General features: G+C 50.0%; 1 protein-coding gene and 1 long non-coding RNA gene across 5 annotated transcripts in view; one reads left to right on the top strand and one right to left on the bottom strand.

Annotated features, from left to right (window-relative positions):
* Positions 1-22,976, top strand: part of TESC (tescalcin) — a 63,921-nt gene that overhangs the window by 33,594 nt on the left and 7,351 nt on the right. For 3 of the 4 annotated variants that reach the window (XM_082416898.1, XM_082416896.1, XM_082416897.1), the window contains exons 3-4: positions 15,867-15,947; positions 21,806-21,945. In XM_082416898.1, coding sequence (XP_082273024.1) covers positions 15,867-15,947; positions 21,806-21,945 — 221 coding nt within the window. Of the gene's footprint in view, positions 1-14,541; positions 14,606-15,866; positions 15,948-21,805; positions 21,946-22,976 lie in introns of those variants that run through there. The other variant, XM_082416899.1, reaches the window with a different exon arrangement.
* LOC309639541 lies at positions 15,960-21,783 on the bottom strand. The gene is made up of 5 exons (XR_014251721.1): positions 20,990-21,783; positions 20,240-20,945; positions 18,403-18,541; positions 17,176-17,257; positions 15,960-16,961 (listed from the first exon to the last, which is right to left on the bottom strand). It is a non-coding gene; the product is annotated as an uncharacterized lncRNA (long non-coding RNA).

Here is a 22,976-nt window from a genome sequence, read left to right as displayed (position 1 = left end):
TGCAACAGACTATCGGCCCCTTGCGGGGCAGGAACTGGGTCTCTTCTCCTGGCTCTGGTGCTGAGTCCAGGGCTTGTAACAGGGTGGATGCTCTGGGAGTAGTTGATCGATTGATTGAATGAATGAATGAATGAGAGAGCAAAGAAGTGAGGAACAAGTGAGTGAACATATTGACTAGAAGAGTTCTCTATAATCCATCAAGCATGGTATAGATGAGACCTGTTGTTACTAGTAGTCTTTCCCTCACAGGGTTTATATATTCCTGGTAAAATAATTTATCTGGGGGCCTGGCACATGGGGACTGTTCACAGGTAGAAGCTATTGTTTCAGCATGTTTTGTGCTGCACAGCCTGCTACTTCCGCCTTATACAACCCCACAGTTAGTGGTAGGAACACCTATTCTCCCCGTTTGACACATGTGAAAGTAAGGCTCGGGCAGGTCACGTACCTGGCTCCTGGTCACACAGCTCGTAAGTGGAGGAGCTGATTTGAACCCGGTGCTGAAATCCCTCTGTAAGGAATCTGGGGGCATAGCTTTGACTTGCGAGTGTCCCGTGAGGGCCTCCGTCTCCCTGCTCTGCTCTCTGAGGACCCTCCTCCCTTACCCTCCTGGGATGGGGGGGTATCATTCCCAACACCACAGCGCCTGCTGCAGTGTCTGCAGTCTCTGCTGGGCGGGTAGTGTCAGCTATACACAGTGATAGCCCGGCCCAGCGTGCAGGAAGGAAGTAACACCACTCGACTGCAGCGCTTATGCAAACAGGCCTGCAGGAAGGGCCTCTTCCCAGTCCCCTGGAACTGCTTTACCTAATCCTAATCCACCCTCCAGGGCCTGGAGAAGGGCGATGGGGCAGTTTTTCCAGTCCTCCTAGGCTTTCCTGCACGTTCTCCCCGGGAAGAAGGGATGAGCGGCCCTGGACTGTGATATGGTCCCCATTCTGCAAAGGGTTTCCTGTGTGACCCCAGGCTGGGCCTTCAACCTCTCTGATCCCTGGGCATGTCCAGGGGAACATCCAGGAGGCCCTGGACCACGCTGGGGTTTTGGAGCATAGAAAAGAGCTTTGTTTCTTTAGTGTCAAGATTTGTGAAAGTCGTTGACTGGGGTCCCCTGAGCAAGGCCCCCAGTACCCCAGTCTGGGAGGGATGTGGGATGTGGCCCCTCTGCCCCCTCCCTCTCAGAGAACAAAGGTGCCCGAGAGCTTACTAGGGACCCATGGGGGGACTTCGGAATACTTCCAGTGCAGAAAGCCCCTTAAAAGTGACCATTGACACCTGCAGCATTTATACATAGGCTAGTAGGACTTGTACGTTGCGTTTAAAAGCTTAATGAAGAACTGGGTTTCTGAATTTATTTGTTTATTTTTTATAAATTTATTTATTTTATTTATTTATTTTTGGCTGCATTGGGTCTTCGTTGCTGCGCTTGGGCTTTCTCCATTTGCAGCGAGTGGGGGCTACTCTTCGTTGCAGTATGCGGGCTTCTCACTGCAGTGGCCTCTCTTTTTGCGGAGCATGGGCTCTAGGCACACGGGCTTCAGTAGTTGTGGCACGCGGGCTCAGTAGTTGTGGCGCACGGGCTTAGTTGCTCCGTGGCATGTGGGATCTTCCGGGACCAGGGCTCGAACCCATGTCCCCTGGATTGGCAGGCGGATTCTCAACTACTGTGCCACCAGGGAAGCCCAGGTTTCTGAATGTATGACTTTAATAAGTTGAATATAGCTTTTAAAAAAATCCTATGGGGTAAAAATTGCGAAAATTGTTTTTAATTTTAACCCACACTTCCTACCCATATCTGGTCATGTCCCCTCTTTTTCTGAAAAATCATGTAAGGACATCCAGAGGTGAATTTACCCTGAGGCTTTCAAAGCCAGCGCGTCAGGGCCCCACTCTGTATGGGTTCCTTACAAGGCCCAGCACCTGACTTTTTAAAGAATTCCTAATGCTGAATTCTTTTTCTTTAAGAGGGCCCCCGCAGATTATATGTGTTTCTGGACCCCCCAAACCTGAATCCACCCTGATCACAAAGCGCTCTGTTCTGAGGCCTCTTGATGAAAAATGCTTGGATAGAAAATGTTCATCTGACTCATTAATTGAGCACCTAATATGCAGAGACTTCTGTCCTCAAAAGCTTTTCTTCTAACAGGGAAGACCTTCCGTAAATAAGCTCGTTAAACAATGCTGATTTTAGACAGTGAAGAAAATACAATAATGGCTTCTTGAACTTTTTCTTTCTTTAGTGGGGTCCCTTAAGCATCAAATGTTTTAAACAGCAGCCTTTGGCTTCCTGATAGTGCTCTGGCAGGCTCACCAACCCCCAGAAATAGATGCGATGGAATCCTTCAAATCTAGTGATGGGGGCCAGGAGTGTGCCTGATTAGATAGAGCTGCATTACAAAAATATTTGTAGCTGCATCAAGCCACCACATGTGGAGTGATTCCCGGGATGAACGCAACCACAGATGTACACAGGGAAGAAAAAGGATGCAGTTGCCCACTGTCCAGCGCCACCAAAGCGCCGAGCAGCATTCTGATGGGCCAGACGTTAGCAAAAGTCCCAACTCCAGGGCTTGTTTTGCATCCCTCGGCCGTGCCTCTCATGGCTTTATCCAGTGAGAGGTTAGCTGTTAGCTGTGTGGTCTCGAGGGTCTCGGGGACCCTCTGAAGTTCACACCATTACCCCATTTGTCAGATCAAGAAACTGAGGCTAAGAAGGTTAAGGTCCCACAGCAGGGCCGGCTGTTGGAATAGCCAGAGCCCTGAACCACTGTGATCACATCATTTTTCCCCAAATGAAGTCACTTTTTAACCCAGTCGCTTTGTTTTTTAACCTGTCAAATAACTAAGGATTTACTTTTTCTTTTTTTAAGAAGTACTCACAACAGTGAAAGAATTGAGGCCCCACCTAGATGCTGAGGCTATTTCACTGTCAGTATTTAACGTATTCCAGGAGTTTACCAGGATTCCCTTTAAAGCCTCAGCTAGGATGATACACATTCACTTAAAAAGAAAAACCTGCAGTTACTTGTAAAACTGCCCAGGAAACAGCAGGTGTGAGTGGCCCCGGGGCTCTCACACCTGCTCAGGTGACCGTGTGAGGTCAGATGTGAGAAGGGGACCCATGAAGGCGTCAGTTTGGTGTGAAAGGGTGCCCAGGTGTCCCCCAGAGCAGGAAGAAGCTTCCTAAATGGCCCTAGATTTAGGGGACTCACATAAAAAAAATTTTTTTAACAGATTCTTTTCCCAGGACGATTCATACTTGACTCAGTCCTTGCTTTACAAAAGCGGGTGTTAGGACCTTCCTTGGCGGGTTCTAGTGCCGAGGAGACCGAATGAGAAGTGAGGCTCCCTCTGCCCCTCGGCGGGGGGGGGCTTCTGTTCAGGTGTGTGAGTGTGAGCGAGTAACTAGCGTATAAGCCAGCTCATTATATACAGTGACGAGGGAAACGGGGCAGAGAGGGTGCATCCCTTGGGACCACCATGTGGAGAAGGACCTTGGGACAGGTGTTCGGTGAAGGCCCCTCTGAGGTGGCCGCCCTGAGGCTGAGAGCAGAATGGAGAGAAGGGGCCGGTGTGTGGAGGGAAGAGGGAAGGATGCTGTGGGCGGAGGTGGGACCGAGCTCCGTCAGCCCGAGTGAGGAGAGGACTGGAGAGTTGGGGGCAGATCACGGAGGCCTGTCTTGGCTGTAGGAAGGACCCGAAATAAAAGACTCAGTGCTGGCTCAGAATACCACCTGGATATTAACTGCCTAATTTGTATCTCCGGCTGGGCCATCTCCTCTGAATTCCAGACTCGCCTAGCCCCTGCCCGTCCCCTTGATGTCCCGAAGGCATCTCACGCTTAACGCGTCCCAGGGCAAAGCCCCCTGTCGCCCCCCACCCCGGACCTCCCATCCAGGCTGCCATCCTCTCTCACCTGGGTTATCGTAGCAGCCACACACCCCCAAGACCTCCTGCTCCTGTTCTCCCTGCCCCGCCCTTGTATAGACCCACAGTGATGCATGGTGGGGGGAGACTCCGAAAATGGCACTTCTCTGCTAAGAATGTTCCATCTCACCGAGGAGAATAAAGTCAGAGCCGCCTGGTCAGTGCGTGTCCTGCAGATCCCTGTGCCCACCACCCCTCCGATCTCCTGACCGTCTGCCTTTTACTCCTTCTGTTCCAGCCGCGTGGACGTTCTTACTGTTCCTGCCTCAGGGCTCTAGCACACACCGTTCCTTCTTTCTAAAATGCTTTTCCCCAGAGTAGGCTTTCCACTGGCGCTTGGAGCTGGATCATTCTTGTTGGGGGGGGGGGGGGCCTGTCATGTATGTTGTAGGATGTTGAGCCGCATCCCTGGCTGCCTGTAGCACCTTTTCCCAGTGTGACAGCCAGAAACGTCTCCATACGTTGCCAGGTGTCCCCTGGGGTTGAGCACTCGCCTCCTGCGGGTCTGTGCTCACGTGTCACCTTCACCGTGAGGCCTTTCCCGGACCAGCCCACAGAGACTTGCACCAGCTGCCTGCAGTCTCATCCATCCCCAGTGTGCTCGGTGTGTCTGCGAAGCGCTTCTCACTGCCTGAGATGCTCCGTTTTCTTTTCTTTTTTCTTTTTTTTTCAAAAGTGTGTTGTTTTCCTTCTTTAGCCAATGTGACTTTGATACCATTAACTCTTAAGTGTCATTTTCTTTTTCTTTTTTAAGTTCTTGGCCGCACCCCACGGCATGTGGGATCTGAGTTCCCCAACCAGGGACCGAACCCACGCCTCCTGTACTGGAAGGCAGAGTCTTAACCCCTGGACCGCCAGGGAAGTCCCTCCGTTTTCTGTCTCTATCATTTCCCCCACTGGAACCCCAGGAGGGATCATGTCTGTCCCATCGCTGCTGAAGCCAGCACGCAGGACAGGGTCTGCCACCTGGAAGGTGCTGCAATACCTGTCGCTCCCCCTGTACTGAGTACGTGACCGGTATTGGGGTGCGGCCGGGCCGAGCATGGAGCAGCGGTGGGGGGCAGGGCGGGAAGCGCGTGCGGGGAGGAATCACATCGCTGATGCTGCCTCAGCTTCTGGAAGAGACATTTGTCCGGGGGCGGGGGGACCGGGGCTTTCCTGCCAGAATCTGTTGTGCAAAGGCATGTGGATGGGAGAACCGCTTGGTGCAAGTAGGGAATTCTCAGAGCTTCTCAAACACAAACTCGCGTACAGCTCCTGGGGATCGAGGTGAAATGCAGGTTCTGAGTCAGCTGGTTGGGCCCAGCCAAGACGCTCCGTTTCTCGCAAGCTCCCGGGTGCCGCTGCCACTACTGGTCCGGGCACTGCACTTTGAGCGGCTCGGCACTGCCTGGCAAGACACGTGCTAGGTGAGACGTGCTCCTTCCTTCCTGAGCGCCTGTGGGCCCCCAGTTTCCCCGCTGTTTAACCATCACAAGCTCAACACTAAGTGCAGGGAGGGGGGATCCGGGAGTGTAGGGCATGCGGCCTGCAGAGGAGAGAGCCCCGTGGCTTTCCTTGATGTGGGAAGCCCTGGACCAGCAGAGAGCAGGGAGGCCGGGGCTCCAGGCTGAGAATCCGCCCCAAACTTGCAGGGAGAACTTTTTAGTTGAGCTGAGCCTCAAAGCCGCCGGAAACCAACCCACACCGCAAGGCAGGAGGAAGTGCCCGGCCCACCCTCCTTCGTGGTTTTTCAGTCTTTCCTTCCTTTGTGGGCTGGACACTTGTCTTGCCCTCTTTCTGGGTCCCGGATGGGGCCTCTCGGGGCTGGGTGGGATCAGATGCCCCATGAAGATCTCTCTCGTTCTCTCTCTTTAAATTAAAAACTACAACTCGAAGGAAATAGCAAGTGTGAGGAAGTGCATGGGGTGGTGAGAGCCGGCTTCAAAGCTTTTCTACTAGCTGTGTGACGATGGCTTAGTCACTTCCCCTCTCTGGGCCTCATTTTCTTGCCTGTAAAATGGAGGGTCATTGGCGTCTCCCATCATTGGGATGTGAGGGTGATTAAACATGGCTGAGCTCACAGAGTACTCAGCCTGGCACAGGAAACATGAGGGGGACTCGAGGGAGAAAGTTGTAAACCCACAGAAGCTGTGTGCCCCTGGACCCCTCCTGGGTAGACCCCTGTCTGCTGGTCACTGGGGCAACATCGCTGGACCACTGGCCACCGTGTGTCAGCTCCGGCCCCAGCCCTGGGCTCAGGGTGAAGCAGAGCTGTTCCCACGGGTGGCAGGGAGGCCTTTGGCTGAGCTGGTTCAACCAGCCCCATGGGCACCTGGGGGCGGGAGGGGAAGAAGGAAAATGAGACTGAAACTGGCCTTTACAGGACTATTGAATCAGAACCTGCATTTTACCACGATCCCCAGGATTCGTGTGCAAGTTCATGTTTGAGAAGCGCCAAGAGTTCCCTGCTTTTTTATTTTATTCTTTTATTTATTTTTTTATACAGCAGGTTCTTATTAGTCATCCATTTTATACAGATCAGTGTATACATGTCAATCTCAATCATCCAATTCATCACACCACCACCTCCAACCCCCCGCTGCTTTCCCCCCTTGGTGTCCATACATTTGTTCTCTACATCTGTGTCTCCATTTCTGCCCTGCAAACTGGTTCATCTGTACCATTTTTTAGGTTCCACATATATGCGTTAATATACGATATTTGTTTTTCTATTTCTGACTTATTTCACTCTGTATTACAGTCTCTAGATCCATCCACGTCTCTACAAATGACCCAATTTCGTTCCTTTTTATGGCTGAGTAATATTCCATTGTATATATGTGCCACATCTTTATCCATTCGTCTGTCGATGGGCATTTAGGTTGCTTCCATGACCTGGTTATTGTAAATAGTGCTGCAATAAATATTGGGGTGCATGTGTCTTTTTGAATTATGGTTTTCTCTGGGTATATGCCCAGTAGTGGGATTGCTGGGTCATATGGTAATTCTATTTTTAGTTTTTTAAGGAACCTCCATGCTGTTCTCCATAGTGGCTGTATCAATTTACATTCCCACCAACAGTGCAAGAGGGTTCCCTTTTCTCCACACCCTCTCCAGCATTTGTTGTTTGTAGATTTTCTGATGATGCCCATTCTAACCGGCGTGAGGTGATACCTCATTGTAGTTTTGATTTGCATTTCTCTAATAATTAGTGATGTTGAGCAGCTTTTCATGTGCTTCTTGGCCATCTGTATGTCTTCTTTGGAGACATGTCTATTTAGGTCTTCTGCCCATTTTTGGATTGGGTTGTTTGTTTTTTTAATATTGAGTTGCATGAGCTGTTTATATATTTTAGAGATTAATCCTTTGTCCGTTGATTTGTTTGTAAATATTTTCTCCCATTCTGAGGGTTGTCTTTTCATCTTGTTTATGGTTTCCTTTGCTGTGCAAAAGCTTTTAAGTTTCATTAGGTCCCATTTGTTTGTTTTTATTTCCATTACTCTAGGAGGTGGATCAAAAAAGATCTTGCTGTGATTTATGTCAAAAGAGTGTTCTTCCTATCTTTCCCTCTAAGAGTTTTATAGTGTCCGATCTTACATTTAGGTCTCTAATCCATTTTGAGTTTATTTTTGTGTATGGTGTTAGGGAGTGTTCTAATTTCATTCTTTTACATGTAGCTGTCCAGTTTTCCCAGCACCACTTTTTGAAGAGACTGTCTTTTCTGCATTGTATATCCTTGCCTCCTTTGTCATAGATTAGTTGACCATAGGTGCGTGGGTTTATCTCTGGGCTTTCTATCTTGTTCCATTGATCTATATTTATCTTTTTGTGCCAAGACCATATTGTCTTGATTACTGTAGCTTTGTAGTATAGTCTGAAGTCAGGGAGTCTGATTCCTCCAGCTCTGTTTTTTTCCCTCAAGACTGCTTTGGCTATTCGGGATCTTTTGTGTCTCCATACAAATTTTAAGATTTTTTGTTCTTGTTCTGTAAAAAATGCCATTGGTAATTTGATAGGGATTGCATTGAATCTGTAGATTGCTTTGGGTAGTATAGTCATTTTCACAATATTGATTCTTCCAATCCAAGAACATGGTATATCTCTCCATCTGTTGGTATCATCTTTCATTTCTTTCATCAGTGTCTTATAGTTTTCTGCATACAGGTCTTTTGTCTCCCTAGGTAGGTTTATTCCTAGGTATTTTATTCTTTTTGTTGCAATAATAAATGGGAGTGTTTCCTTAACTTCTCTTTCAGATTTATCATCATTAGTGTATAAGAATGCAAGAGATTTCTGTGCATTAATTTTGTATCTGGCAACTTTACTAAATTCATTGATTAGCTCTAGTAGTTTTCTGGTGACATCTTTAGGAATCTCTGTGTATAGTATCATGTCATCTGCAAACAGTGACAGTTTTACTTCTTGTTTTCCAATTTGTATTCCTTTTATTTCTTTTTCTTCTCTGATTGCCGTGGCTAGGAATTCCAAAACTATGTTCAGTAATAGTGGTGAGAGTGGACATCCTTGTCTTGTTCCTGATCTTAGAGGAAATGCTTTCAGTTTTTCACCATTGAGAATGATGTTTGCTGTGGGTTTGTCGTATATGGCCTTTATTATGTTGAGGTAGGTTCCCTCTATGCCCACTTATTGGAGAGTTTTTGTCATAAATGGGTGTTGAATTTTGTCAAAAGCTTTTTCTGCATCTATTGAGATGATCATATGGTTTTTCTTCTTCAATTTGTTAATATGGTGTATCACATTGATTGATTTGCGTATATTGAAGAATCTTTGCATTCCTGGGATAAATCCCACTTGATCATGGTGTATGATCCTTTTAATGTGTTGTTGGATTCTGTTTGCTAGTATTTTGTTGAGGATTTTTGCGTCTATATTCATCAGTGATATTGGTCTGTAATTTTCTTTTTTTGTAGTATCTGTCTGGTTTTGGTATCAGGGTGATGGTGGCCTCATAGAATGAGTTTGGGAGTGTTCCTTCCTCTGCAATTTTTTGGAAGAGTTTGAGAAGGATGGGTGTTAGTTCTTCTCTAAATGTTTGATAGAATTCACCTGTGAAGCCATCTGGTCCTGGACTTTTGTTTGTTTGAAGATTTTTAATCACAGTTTCAATTTCATTACTTGTGACTTGTCTGTTCATATTTTCTATTTCTTCCTGGTTCAGTCTTGGAAGGTTATACCTTTCTAAGAATTTGTCCATTTCTTCCAGGTTGTCCATTTTATTGGCATAGGGTTGCTTGTAGTCTCTTAGGATGCTTTGTATTTCTGCGGTGTCTGTTGTAACTTCTCCTTTTTCATTTCTAATTTTATTCATTTGAGTCCTCTACCTCTTTTTTCTTGATGAGTCTGGCTAATGGTTTATCAATTTTGTTTATCTTCTCAAAGAACCAGCTTTTAGTTTTATTGATCTTTGCTATTGTTTTCTTTGTTTGTATTTCATTTATTTCTGCTCTGATATTTATGATTTCCTTCCTTCTGCTAACTTTGGGTTTTGTTTGTTCTTCTTTCTCTGGTTCCTTTAGGTGTAAGGTTAGATTGTTTATTTGAGATTTTTCTTGTTTCTTGAGGTAAGTTTGTATAGCTATAAACTTCCCTCTTAGAACTGCTTTTGCTGCATCCCATAGGTTTTGGATCGTCGTGTTTTCATTGTCATTTGTCTCTAGGTATTTTTTGATTTCCTCTTTGATTTCTTCAGTGATCTCTTGGTTATTTAGTAACGTATTGTTTAGCCTCCATGTGTTTGTTCTTTCTACATTTTTTTCCCTGTAATGGATTTCTAATCTCATAGTGTTGTGGTCAGAAAAGATGCATGATATGATTTCAATTTTCTTAAATTTACTGAGGCTTGATTTGTGACCCAAGATGTACTCTATCCTGGAGAATGTTCTGCACGCACTTGAGAAGAAAGTGTAATCTGCTGTTTTTGGATGGAATGTCCTATAAATACCAATTAAATCTATCTGGTCTATTGTGTCATTTGAAGCTTGTGTTTCCTTATTAATTTTCTGTTTGGATGATCTGTCCATTGGTGTAAGTGAGGTGTTAAAGTCCCCCACTATTATCGTGTTACTGTCAGTTTCCTCTTTTATAGCTGTTAGCAGTTGCCTTATGTATTGAGGTGCTCCTATGTTGGGTGCATATATATTTATAATTGTAATATCTTCTTCTTGGATTGATCCCTTGATCATTATGTAGTGTCCTTCCTTGTCTCTTGTAACATTCTTTATTTTAAAGCCTGTTTCATCTGATATGAGTATTGCTACTCCAGCTTTCTTTTGATTTCCATTTACATGGAATATGTTTTTCCATCCCCTCACTTTCAGTCTGTATGTGTCCCTAGGTCTGAAGTGGGTCTCTTGTAGACAGCACATATATGGGTCTTGTTTTTGTATCCATTCAGCGAGCCTGTGTCTTTCGGTTGGAGCATTTAATCCATTCATGTTTAAGGTAGTTATCGATATGTATGTTCCCATGACCATTTTCTTAATTGTTTTAGGATTGTTTTTGTAGGTCCTTTTCTTCTCTTGTGTTTCCCACTTAGAGAAGTTCCTTTAGCATTTGTTGGAGAGCTGGTTTGGTGGTGCTGAATTCTCTTAGCTTTTGATTGTCTGTAAAGCTTTTGATTTTTCTGTCAAATATGAATGAAATCCTTGCCGGGTAGAGTAATCTTGGTTATAGGTTCTTCCCTTTCATCACTTTAAGTATATCATGCCACTCCCTTCTGGCTTGTAGAGTTTCTGCTGAGAAATCAACTGTTAACCTTATGGGAGTTCCCTTGTATGTTATTTGTTGTTTTTCCCTTGCTGCTTTCAATAATTTTTCTTTGTCTTTAATTTTTGCAGATTTGATTACTGTGTGTCTCGGCATGTTTCTCCTTGGGTTTATCCTGTATGGGACTCTCTGATCTTCCTGGACTTGGGTGGCTACTTCCTTTCCCATGTTAGGGAAGTTTTTGACTATAATCTCTTCAGATATTTTCTCGAGTCCTTTCTCTCTCTCTTCTCCTTCTAGGACCCCTATAATGTGAATGTTGTTGCGTTTAATGTTGTCCCAGAGGTCTCTTAGGCTGTCTTCATTTCTTTTCATTCTTTTTTCTTTATTCTCTTCCGCAGCAGTGAATTCCACCCTTCTGTCTTCCAGGTCACTTATCCGTTCTTCTGACTCAGTTATTTTGCTATTGATTCCTTCTAGTGTATTTTTCATTTCAGTTATTGTATTGTTCATCTCTATTTGTTCTTTAATTCTTCTAGGTCTTTGTTAAACATTTCTCGCATCTTCTTGATCTTTGCCTCCATTCTTTTTCTGAGGTCCTGGATCATCTGCACTATCATTATTCTGAATTCTTTTTTGGAAGGTTGCCTATCTCCACTTCATTTAGTTGTTTTTCTGGGGTTTTATCTTGTTCCTTCATCTGGTACATAGCCCTCTGCTTTTTCATCTTGTCTGTCTTTCTGTGAATGTGGTTTTTGTTCCACAGGCTGCAGGATTGTAGTTCTTCTTGCTTCTGCTGTCTGCCCTCTCTCCCTGCTTTTTCTCTTTTTTTTTGGCTGCACCACGTGGCTTGCAGTATCTTAGTTCCTCAACCAGGGATTGAACCCGGGCCATGGCAGTGAAAGCACTGAGTCCTAACCACTGGATGGCCAGGGAATTCCCAAGAATTCCTTACTTGCACCAGGTGGTTCTCCCATCCATATGCCTTTGCACAAAAGATCCTGGCAGGAAAGTCTTGGTCCCCCTCCCCACGCCCCTTAGGAGAAGCTGCTCCCGGGCTGGAGCTTCCATGTGCCACCTAAGTCAGGGGTGTCGTTCTTAGCAGTAAGACATTTCTTTACCTCTCTGCCTCGGTTTCCTCATCTGTAAGGTGGAAATATGTTCTTACCTTGTAGGATAATAATGTAGAGTTCTCAGAACGGTACCTGACACCTTGGGAGTACGTAGAAGGTTAGCTGCTGCTGCTGTTACAACTATCACCATCATCATCATCATCATTTTAAAATGACAATCTCACTGCATGTCAGGCATTATGCTAAGCACCTTACCTGTGTTTATCTCATTTAATCATTTCATTAACCCCATGATCCTGCTGGGATATTCCCACAATCCCCATTTTACAGATGAGAAATCAAGGCTCTGGGACATGCAGTGGCTCACCCAGGACCACATGCCTGGTTAGGAGCAGAGCCTGGACCAGCCCCCAGGTGTACTTGACTTCACTTCCCCTTTGATATTGGGGGGTGGTGCTTTGGTCTGTACGCAATTCACAGATGAGGAAACTGAGGCTTGGAGAGTCAGTAAGGTGTCCGTGGTGAGGGACAGTGTGGTTCTAGCTTATGGAGAAGGGCAGCTAGGCTTCAAAGACACCTGCACAGACCTGCCAGGGGCTGTGCGGCCAGGACCCAAAGACACTGGGTCCCCAGTTTGATTCCTGGCATCTGCCTCACCTCTGTCAGTGGGAGGTCAGACTTCTTTTTTGTTGTTAATTTTCTCCTCCAGACACACAGTCGGGCTCTTCAAGGTCCTTCTGCCTCTGTCCTCCTCCTGGGACCTTGCTGTCTGCTCTCCCTCCCAAGTCAGCCAGGGTCCCTCTGGCCCTTTGTGGGATGTCATGGTGCCAGGGGGGCCCTTCCTGCCACCTTCATAAGCATGGGGACCGGCTGTCTCCCAGTCCCCCTAGAACCTGCAGCTTCCCCATTTTTGGCCTCTGTTCCCTCCTGGGGAATTAACCAGCCTACTTCCCAGGCGTGTCCCCAGATGTGGTCCTTCCAGCAGCCCTGGGACAAAACTCCTCTGAGAGCCCCTTCCAGGACTCGGCAAGGCAGAGCGGGGTTGCGATGCTCTCCAAGGATCTGCAGACTGAGGACTCCTGGGGGCACCAAAGGGTGTGGATGCCTGGGGAAGGAGCAGAGCCTGGGGGCCAGGTGCCCTGTCCACACCCGCCGTCCCTTCTGCTCAGCTGTTCGGTCCAAACGCCGTGTTTTGAGTCCCTGCGCAACCCTCAGTTGTGCAAGGCCTTGAGGATGTGGTGCTGGGATGTGGTGCTGTAGAGACAAGGGTCCTGTCCCCGTGCTCTCGGATGCCTGAAGGCCTCCATCCATGGAGCCCTTGCTCTTCACCAGGCACCGTGCTGAGAGCGACAGCCGCCTGAGGCTCCTGTGTGTAGAGGAGCGAACGGAGGCTCAGAGAGGCTAAGTCACTTGTCCCAGGTAGCAGAGCTGGTAGAACCCAAGTCTGACTCCAGAGGCTGTGCCCACTTCACAGATGAGGAGACTGAGGCTGAGGAAGAGTTAGCAGTAGCCAAGACCCCTGGCCAGTGAAAGCCAGAGAGGGCTTGGGGGTCTCGTGCTAACTAGCAGCTGCTCGCTTCCTTTCCCTTCTCCCCAGATCCCCTCTCAAGCTCCACGTGGCCCCTTTGACTTGACCTGTTCCCATCCTGGGGGCTCTGGGGTTTCTGTCTGTTTCCTCCTGTGGCTGCTTCCCACTCACCAGGAAGAAGGGGAGGATGGGGGCCTGTGCCAGTGTGGGGTGACTGTCATGTGCATGGAGAAAAGTGACGGGGGCAGTGAGATGATCTTTCACAGACTGAACACACCCGTGGCCCCAAACCCAGAGCAAGAGCAGAACATCCTCAGCCCCAAGAGCCCCCACATGCTCCCTCCTAGTCACCATTCCCGGAGACAGCTGACCGTGAACCTGCACAGGTTAGCACCTCACTTTTTGTTCTTTATATCAATGGAGCCATAGTGCAGTGGTTCTTTGCTTTTTGGTTTTTAAAAATAGTTTAGGGATATTTTAAAACAGCCTCATTGAGATATAATTCACATGCGACACAGTTCGCCCACTTAAAGTCTACAATCAATTTTAGAATATTTTCATCACGCCCAAAAGAGGCCCTGTGCCTACGAGCCATTAACTATCCCCCAGCCCCTGGCACCCACCAGTCTGCTTTCTGTCTGTATGGATTTGCTCATTCTGGACATTTCATATAAATGGAATCATACACTATGTGGCCTTTTGTGTGTCTTCTTTCACTGCTAAGTGGTGAAATAAGGTTCATGCTTTTGAGGTTCATCTGTGTTGTAGGATTGGTCAGTACTGCATTCCTTTTTTATGGCCAAATAAATACTCCATTGCTGCAGGCCAGCTGCTCTGTGTCGCCCCCTTTAGAACTGGGCCCTCAGGAATCTAAAATGTTGGCGTCCACTGATGCCTGCTCCTGAGTTTGGCCAAGTGCTGCAAGCGGGCCAAGCTGGGAGCACTGGGGGATGGGAAGAGGCTGAAACACACAGAGATGGAGAGAACACGGAGGCGTCCGGGCCCCAGGCAGGTCCTGCTTCTCCTCCCTGAGCCGCAGCCTCCCCATCTGTAAGGTGGGGGCAGGACAGGGGTCAGCTGTGTGAGTACAGAACCTTCCAACTCTGACGGTGCTGAATTCTCCCTATATGTGGCACTTCCTCCTTCCCAGCATGGGTTGGTTCTAGTTTCGAGTTCTGAATCTGAGGGCCCCTGGACATCCTCGTTTTAAGTGGCTAATATCCTTCCTCCTCCTCCCCACTGGGCGTGCCCCCTTATTCCCCGGAATTACCAGCCTGTGCCCTGGGTCCCTTCCAAGGCCACTGCCCGTTGAAGTCCAGGGAGCTGGAAGCAGATTCCGAGAACAAAGGATGGCCTTATGCGGGAAGGTCAGGTAGGTGAGGGACTTATCTGCCTCCACCACGCCTGCAAACCCACAGCCTCTAGGACCCAGCAACAGAGTGGCTGTGTTTGAAATTCACCCTCTCCTGCAAGCGTCTCTCCTCTCTCTCTCTCTCTCTTTTTTTCTGGCCGTGCTGCTGTTTGGCATGCAGGATCTTGTTCCCAGGGAGACCAGGGATGGAACCCACGCCCCCTGCAGTGGAAGCGTGGAGTCTTAACCACTGGACAACCAGGGAGGTCCCTCTCTCTCTCTCTTTTTTTAAACAGCTTTACTGAAATACAGTTCACATATCCTACAATTCACCACTAAGATGTGCAATGCAATGGCTTTTAGTATGTTTACAGAGTTATGCATCCATCACCACAGTCAATTTTACAACATTTTCATCCTCCCCAAAAGAATCCCCATACCTTTAGACACCATTCCCATTCCCCATCACTCCCAATCCCCCAGCCCCTGGCAACCACTAAGCTACTTTCTGTCTCTATGGATTGATCTATTCTGAACATTTCATATGAATGAAATCATACGCTATGTGGTCTTCTGTGTCTGGCTTCTTTCACTTAGCACTGTGTCTTTAAGGTCCGTCCATGTTGTAGCCTGTATCTGTATTTCATTCCTTTCTATGGCTGAATAATATTCTCTTATATGGATAGACCATATTTATCCAGTTATCTGTTGGCAGACATTTGGGGTGTTTCTACTTTATGGCTGTTGGGAAGAATGCTTCTATAAATATTCATGGGCAAATTTTTATGTGGATGAATGTTTTCATTTCTCTAGGGACATACCCAGCTATATACCTAGGAGTGGAATCCCTGGGTCACATGGTAACTCCATGTTTCTCACTTGTTGAGGACCTGCCACACTGTCTTCCAAAGCTCCAAGCCAGCATCCTGCTTCTCTGATTCCAGAAGGGCCAACTGAGGGTTTCCCTACCTGGGTTCTCTGACCCCTCAGAATGGGGTGCAGATCTTGTGTCGCTGCATCTTCCTGGGGGTGGATGTCTAGGACGTTTATCAGATTCACAGGGGCATCTCTGAGCCTCCAGACCCTCTGTGGTCCTGCCAGTCCAGAGGTTAGAGGAGGAGACAGACCGGTGCAGCATATTCCAGTCCTGTCTCATTCTGGACTGTTCTCGTGGTGTCTGCTTAGGATAAGAAAACACAGCTTGAGAAGTGATGAACATGCTCTCTGACATCTGCTTTCTTTTCTCACTCTTTTCCCGGTGCGCCCCCTCCTTGGTACCCAGCAAGGAGAACTTCAACAACATCCCTGACCTGGAGCTCAACCCGATCCGATCCAAAATCGTCCGTGCCTTCTTCGACAACAGGTGGGCCTTTCTCCTGGAACTGCCGATGGTGGGTGACTTTGGGGGTGCATTTGCCCTTGTAACTTCTTGCATGACTCGTGTGCTCAGAACAGCCCCTTAAGCTGACGCAGAGAAGAGGGGGCTTTGTCAGGTAGGAGCTACAAGCACAGATCCGGGGTCTGGCAGTCCTGGATTCATGGCTGGGTGACTTGGGACAGCTCACTCAACCTCTCTGGGCCTCTGTATTAGTTAGCTATGGCTGTGTAACAAATTACCCCCAAACTTAGCAGTTTGAAACAATATATATTTATTGGCTAACCATTTTTGAGAGTCAGGGATCTGGGTTCTCAGGCTCAGGGTGGGTCAGCTGGGGCTACATTCACCCGAAGGCTCAACTGGGGGAGGCTGTGCTTCCGAGCTCACTCTCCTGGCTGTTGGCTGGAGGCATCTCATGGACCAGTCACCAGGGCTACCATACCTGGCAGCTGGCTTCCCCCAGAGTAAGATGTTCCAATGAGAGAGAGAGAGATTGGGCACCTGAGATGGAAAACACCATCTTTTGGTAACTTCATCTTGCAGATAACATGCCATGACTTTTGTTATATTGTCCTCATAAGAAGTCACTGGGTCACCTCGCACTTGGAAAGGGGACTACATGGGGCATGAATACCAGGAGGCAGGATCACTGGGGCCCCTCTTGGAGGCTGCCTCGGTTTGCTCACATATAGAACGGAGGTAATAATAGCACCTGCCTCTCAGGGTTGCTGTGAGGCTGTGCTGAGATGAGGTATGTTAAAGAGCCAGGGTAGCTGTCGTTATGCTCAGCACCCTGGCTTACAGACTGAGGCAGAGAGAGGCACCATGGACAGTATCCCAAAGCTGAGGCTGACACCAGAGCTCACGTCCCCAAACGTTTAGTGTCGTCGGAGTTGAAAGACTCACATAACCGCATGGAGATCACTGTGTCTGAGGCTTGGTGGAGAGGTGCAGGGGCAGCGGGGGGAGGGGGTCATGCCCTCTCCAGGCTGCCAGAACCTGTGGACAAACACACCAGGGGCCCAGGCCTGACACCCTGTGTCTGCAGAGATCTCTGAGAAGCAGGGGGAATTGGCAGAAATAGGCATGACCCTTCCTTGAGGTCATATCATGGGTGGGGACTCCCAGATGGGTTTCAAGTTGTACGAGCCTGAACCGCCCAGCTCTGGTTCTGCCAGGGCTGCAGGGCCCTGAGCAAGACTCCGGGCCTCACCTGTTCACGGGTTGGGGCTACGGGGTCCTCAGGCTGCCCCAGAAAATGCAGAGGCCTTCCTCCCAGACCTGTGGGGTGAGACCTAAGGAGAGAGTGCCCAGGAGTTAACTAGGCAAAGCAGAGAGAGACCAGAACTGCACGTGCAAAGACCCTGTGGCACAGGGAGTGGTGCGAGTGGCAGAGGGGGCCTGGCTGGAGCACAGAGAGGCCAAGCATGGTGAGAGGTGTGGGGTGGGCAGGGCCCTCAGCTCCTTTTTAATCCTGGTTCTGCCTGCGGAATCCCAGAGGGAGGCCTGGGTGGGCAGTGAGGCAGACCAGGATTGGGGGCGCTGGCAGGTGGTGGAGAGGGGAGGTGGCAGGGGGAGCGGTGATGCGGCCCCCAAACGTGGAGACGACATGGTTGTCGGGGCCTAGAGTTGGAGGCGTCACAAGAAGATGGTACAGGGTGACCAGAGCCTAGTGATGCCTAACATGTGTCTGTATATACACATGCCTGCATGTATGTGTCTGTGAGGCTTGGTTCCAAACGGCTGGACGAGACTGGGCCAGTTGTGAAGTTGGCTGGGCCCCGAGGACCCAGCCTTCTGTGGGTTGGAGATAGAGGGGCTGGTGTCTCCGGCAGTACTAAGTGTGCTAAGGTGAGGAGAGGATGACACCCAGAGGTCCTGGCAAACCCTGCTTGCCCCGGGCCTGTGGGGCCCACCTAGGGCCAAGGGCTTGATTCTTCCATTCTCACCGCCAGCCCAGGAGGAGACAGGTTGGGCTGGAGAGGGGCCTGAGGGAAACCTCTGGTATCCTGACTGGGGGGTGGGTTTCTCAGGTGAACACATTGGTCCAAACGTTAGATATGTGCCTTTTACTGTATGTAATTATTCCTTAAAACAAATCTGGGGACTTGCTGGTGGTGCAGTGGTTAAGAATCCGCCTGCCAATTCAGGGGACACGGGTTCGAGCCCTGGTCCAGGAAGATCCCACATGCCGCGGAGCAACCAAGCCCGTGTGCCACAACTACTGAGCCCGCGTGCTATAACTACTGAAGCCCACATGCCTAGAGCCCGTGCGCCACAACAAGAGAAGCCACCGCAATGAGAAGCCCGCGCGCTGCAACGAAGAGTAGCCCCCACTCGCCACAACTAGAGAAAGCCTGCATGCAGCAATGAAGACCCAATGCAGCCAAAAATAAAGAAAAAGTAAATAAAAATAAATAAATTTATAAAACAAACAAACAAAAAAACAAATCTGGCCTGAGGTGGCTTGGCACTCCGCTGTCCCCTGTGGAAACCAGAACAGATCCAGGAGTTGCGTTTTCAGCTCTTAGGGTGGAATTCAGGCGTTGCCAGGCCACTGTCCATGAGTGCTGCCTCTGCTGAGGGGACAGTGCGTGGGCAGGGGCCAGAGGACAAGAAGGCGTGCCCTGAGTCCATAGTCAGAGGCAGGAGAGACCCCCTACTGTACTTGGAGCATCTGAGGTTAGGACAGAGCTCTTAAGGGCAGTGCAGGTGCAGTGGCACCTAAAGGATGGAGGAAGGGGCCTTAGTCGATCAGGGAACATTGAGTGCCCAGAAGGTGGACATTGAAACAAACTTTTGGGCCCCTGGGGAGGGGAGTGTGGTGGGAAGGGGTGGTGAGAGCTGGGCGGCTGGGACCAAATCTCCTGGGCCTGGGAGACCAGGTTGGGGGCTTGGGGGTGACCCCAAGAGCTGGAGGAGCTTCCCAGAGGGCATCGAGCAGGGGAGTGACAGAGTCTGATTTGCTTTTTGCAAAGCTCATTCTGTCTGCATGTGGTGTGCCCATTGAGATGGAGGAGGCTGGACCAGGCTGTCCCAGGAGAGACGAGGAGGGATCCCAGAGAGATCAGAGGAGTGAAACTAGAGATTGACTGGATAGGATGGGGACGGAGTCAAGGGATTCCCGGGTCTGCAGTGCGGGCGGCTCACGAGGTACCTGCTCTAGGGAATTGCTATCGGAAGATGACGCGTGACAGTGAGCCGGAGAGGGAGGGCAGTGGCCAGTAGGGGATGGCGAGAGCCTCCCCTGTGGGTCCTGGGGCCTCAGCCTGGGGCGGCTGCTTAGAGACATGGTGTGGAGAAAGGGAGGCCCCGGGTGAGTCAGTGGGCAGCCCAGAAGTCACCAAATAGGGGAGGATGAAGGAAAGGCTTCCCTAGCCTGGACCCAGAACAGCTCGGCGCCTGTGCATCCTTCGCATCTCGTCCTGTAAGTTCCAGCAAGGAGGTGGGGGAGGACTCAGAGGAGGGGCTGGAGACGGGATTTTCCTTTCAAGAAATACCAGCGTCCACCTTGCTTCCTAAGACGTTTTGAACCAAGAAGCTGGTCTTGGAGGGCAGTTTGAGCTGGGTCTGTCCCCACCTCCAAGGGCTCTGATCCTTACAGGGTCATCGGAGAGTTAAGGAAGCGAGAAGACTGCTCTGAATCAGGCATCCCTGCAGAACGAATGCTCTCGTGCTGGGCTGCAGATTTGGATGTAGCCCCTGTTCTTCTGTCCCCCGACCCAGGTCTTGGGTGTTCCGTTGTGGAAGTGGTCTGGAGTGCACGTGGGTCTGGCTCTAGGTGCCGTGTCTGGGTTTCCTCGGTCTCTGCATTGTGGTCACCTTTAGAGACCGTGATGCTGGCCCATGTGGACCTCCCGGGGACACTCGGAGGAGAAGGGATGCCTAGCCCCTGAATCAGGTCCTGATGCTGATGCTGAGGCAGCCAGGTCTCGACCTTCCCTGAGAAGGACACATTCGTGGCCAGCCTGCCCCGGGGTTTATCACGTGTCCCCCGAGCTCACTGTCATCCCTCTCGCTGCAGCCTGAACCCCTTGAGAAGGACGTGCAACCCAAACACAGCGAAAAGTACCTCCGAGGAGCCCGATAAATCCTGGGGCTATTTTTACGCCCTGTAAATTTGGACTGTGCCCCTGACAGCAAGAACTCTGAGATTATTAAAAATCTGCCTGGAGGAGCAGTGGAAAAACTTTGTAAGATAGAAGATTTCCGGAAAGATTGAGAAAAAAACACTCAAGGACTAGGCTTCCTGAGTCCAGGAGAAGATCTCGCCTTACCTCTCAGATTTGTTGTTTCATGATCCACCTTCCCTGTTCCAGGCTTGGGAGCCACCTCTGTCTGGAAAATGTCCTGGAATGGAAGATTGGGAATAGCGAGGTCTCTAAACTGTGAAGTGTGGTGCACACTTCAGGGGCAGTATTTGAAAAGGAGTAGATGGGCCCGTAGAGAGAGAACCTTGAATGTATTCCTTTAAACCGAGATATGGTCCTAACCCCAGGTGGGACCCAAATGCATTTGACAAGCACTAGCCCCTGACTGTTAGTTATCCCGGGGCCAGCTGAGAACTGTCTCTTTGCAAGGATGCACAGTGAGGGCAGAGGGACCCTCAGCCCATCAGCCCAATGGCCATCTGCACCAGCGGAAGTCGGTTAGTGATGAGGGTTTGGCAGCAGTGGGTCAGGAGCCCGTGTTTGGTTGGAGTCATCTCCAAGCTGTTTTCTCAACTCTTCTTCTCTGCCAGGACCCTCACCTAGTGGCTTTTCAGTGCACTCACGCATTTGCTGGGTACCCGCCGTGTGCTAGGCACAGGGCAGACCCAGCCTTGGGTTCGCTCCCTGAGCCCCGCCTGGAACGTGAGCCCTTTTCTTGCCCCTGCAGAAAAACACATCCATAGGGATGTTGGAGTGGTGGGAAAGTGCACAGGGAAGGGAGGTGTGTGATGCAGGCCACACTGGGATTCTGTGCCCTGATCTATTAGAAAACCTGCCCTGATCTATTAGAAAACCTGCCCTGATCTATTAGAAAACCTGCAGTCATTGGCGAGTTTTGCACTTTGGTAGGAAACATGACTCAGAGCTGCCTGCAACTGATCATTGTACTCAAGTTTTAAACAGCTTATAGCAGGAATTGGCAAACTTTCTCTAAAAAGCCAGAGAGTAAATATTTTATGTTTTGCAGGCCACATGGTCTCTGTCACAGCTGCTCAACTCTGCCTCTGTAGCTTGTAAGCGGCCACGGATACTATGTAAATCAATGGACCTGGCCGTGTGCCAGTAAAACTTTATTTATGGACGCCGAAATTTGAATTTCATGGAATTTTCACTTGTCATGAGATGCTATTCTTTTCTTTCCCAACATTTTTTTCAACCATATTAAAACATAAAAACCCTTCTTAGTTTATGGGCTATATAAAAATAGACAGCAGGTGGGATTTGGCCCCCAGGCTGCAGTTCGCTGACCCCCGATCTAAAGGCAAGGGTCAGGAGACGTACCTGGGTGAATTACTGCCTCGGTTTCCCCGTGTTTAAGTGTCCAGCTCTGTGCACCGCAGCATGCCCGGGCAGCCCTCCATCCCAGCAGCTGTGCAGTTGACCATGTCTCCCCCCAGGCCCTCAGACGGTGATTTCTTGGGAGTGGGGGGAGCGCCGGGGAGGGGCTGGACTAAACTGCCCTGGGGCCCGGGGCCCCCGCGAGCAGGTTGTTGGGAAACAGAACCCAAGGCTGGGCAACCATCGTAGGTGAAGTGTGTGCCCAGAAGGGCTGGGTTCTCGAGGGCTGTTGGTAGCAGAAGGATGAGATTCTGTTTCTAACACATTTCCGACACCCCCTCGTTGCTCCCGTAGGAACCTGCGCAAGGGGCCCAGCGGCCTCGCTGACGAGATCAACTTCGAGGACTTTCTGACCATCATGTCCTACTTCCGGCCCATTGACACCACCATGGATGAGGAGCAGGTGCAGCTGTGCCGGAAAGAGAAGCTAAGATGTGGGTGTCGCAGGGCCCCTCCCCAGTGCGCACCTGGCCGCCTGTGTGTCCCTGAGTCCTGCTGCGCCCCCAAGGCGGGGTGGGGAGGGTCAGGGAGCACCAGCCCAGGCCTTGGGGAGGTTGGTCCCGATTTTCACACACAGAGGGTGGCATTTGCACCTCCCTCTCCTCCGAGGCTGCTCCATGGCGGCCTCCTTGTTGACACTTCTCAGCAGCTGGGGGTTTTCTGGGAACAGAAGGAGGTGTCATTGATTGGAAAAGGTTAATAAGGCCCTTGGTTTGGACAGACCTGGTTCAATCCAGCCCCTTCACTAAGCAGCTGTCTGACCCTGAACCTGACGGTGGGGATGAGGACTGAACGTAGGGGTGATGCTGAGGCTGGGTGAGATCTCGGGTGCTTCCTGAAAGTTCCTTTCTTCCCTTCCCTGGCCCATGACTGGCCACCATACGCAGCTTCACGGGGCAGCCTCTGTGGGGCTCGTCCGTCCTGGAGGAGCCTCTGCTGGCCCTGGGCTCTGAGCAAGTTTAGCTGGGATCGGCCTTGGTGGGGGATGGCACAGAGTCCCAGGGTGGCTTGCGTCACACCTCCCTTCCCCGTGCACTTTCCCACGACTCCAGCATCCCTCTCCATCCCACCCGAGGCAGCAGCGTCTTCAGGGACATGTAAACACGGGGCTTGGGCTATACTTAGCTCAGGACTGGACGTGTACTGAGGGCTGTTGGGGGCAGGGTAGTGATGCCTGGTGTCCGCCCGGCTTCCACACTGTTCCAAGGGCCAGGTCAAGGGGTGTGAGGGCTGTGGGATGGGATGGACTCTGGTTCAACCCCCCCAGCTGCCCCTCCCTTAATGGGGTGGCTGCGGGCAAATGCCTTAGCTTCTGTGAGCTTGGCAGCCCCGTCTGTGAAATGGGCTCAGGGCAGCCCTGGCCTCACGGGGTCATGTGAGGATGAGGGGAAGAGATGTTTGCACAGCGCCAGGCTGGATAAGTGCCAGGGCCGAGGACTTTGTGTGCCTGAGGCTCCCTGAGGCT

This window comes from Balaenoptera physalus (assembly GCF_965194825.1).
Source record: "Balaenoptera physalus genome assembly, chromosome: 12".
NCBI classification, from domain to species: Eukaryota; Metazoa; Chordata; class Mammalia; order Artiodactyla; family Balaenopteridae; genus Balaenoptera; species Balaenoptera physalus.
This window is presented reverse-complemented; position numbering and strand designations above follow the sequence as displayed.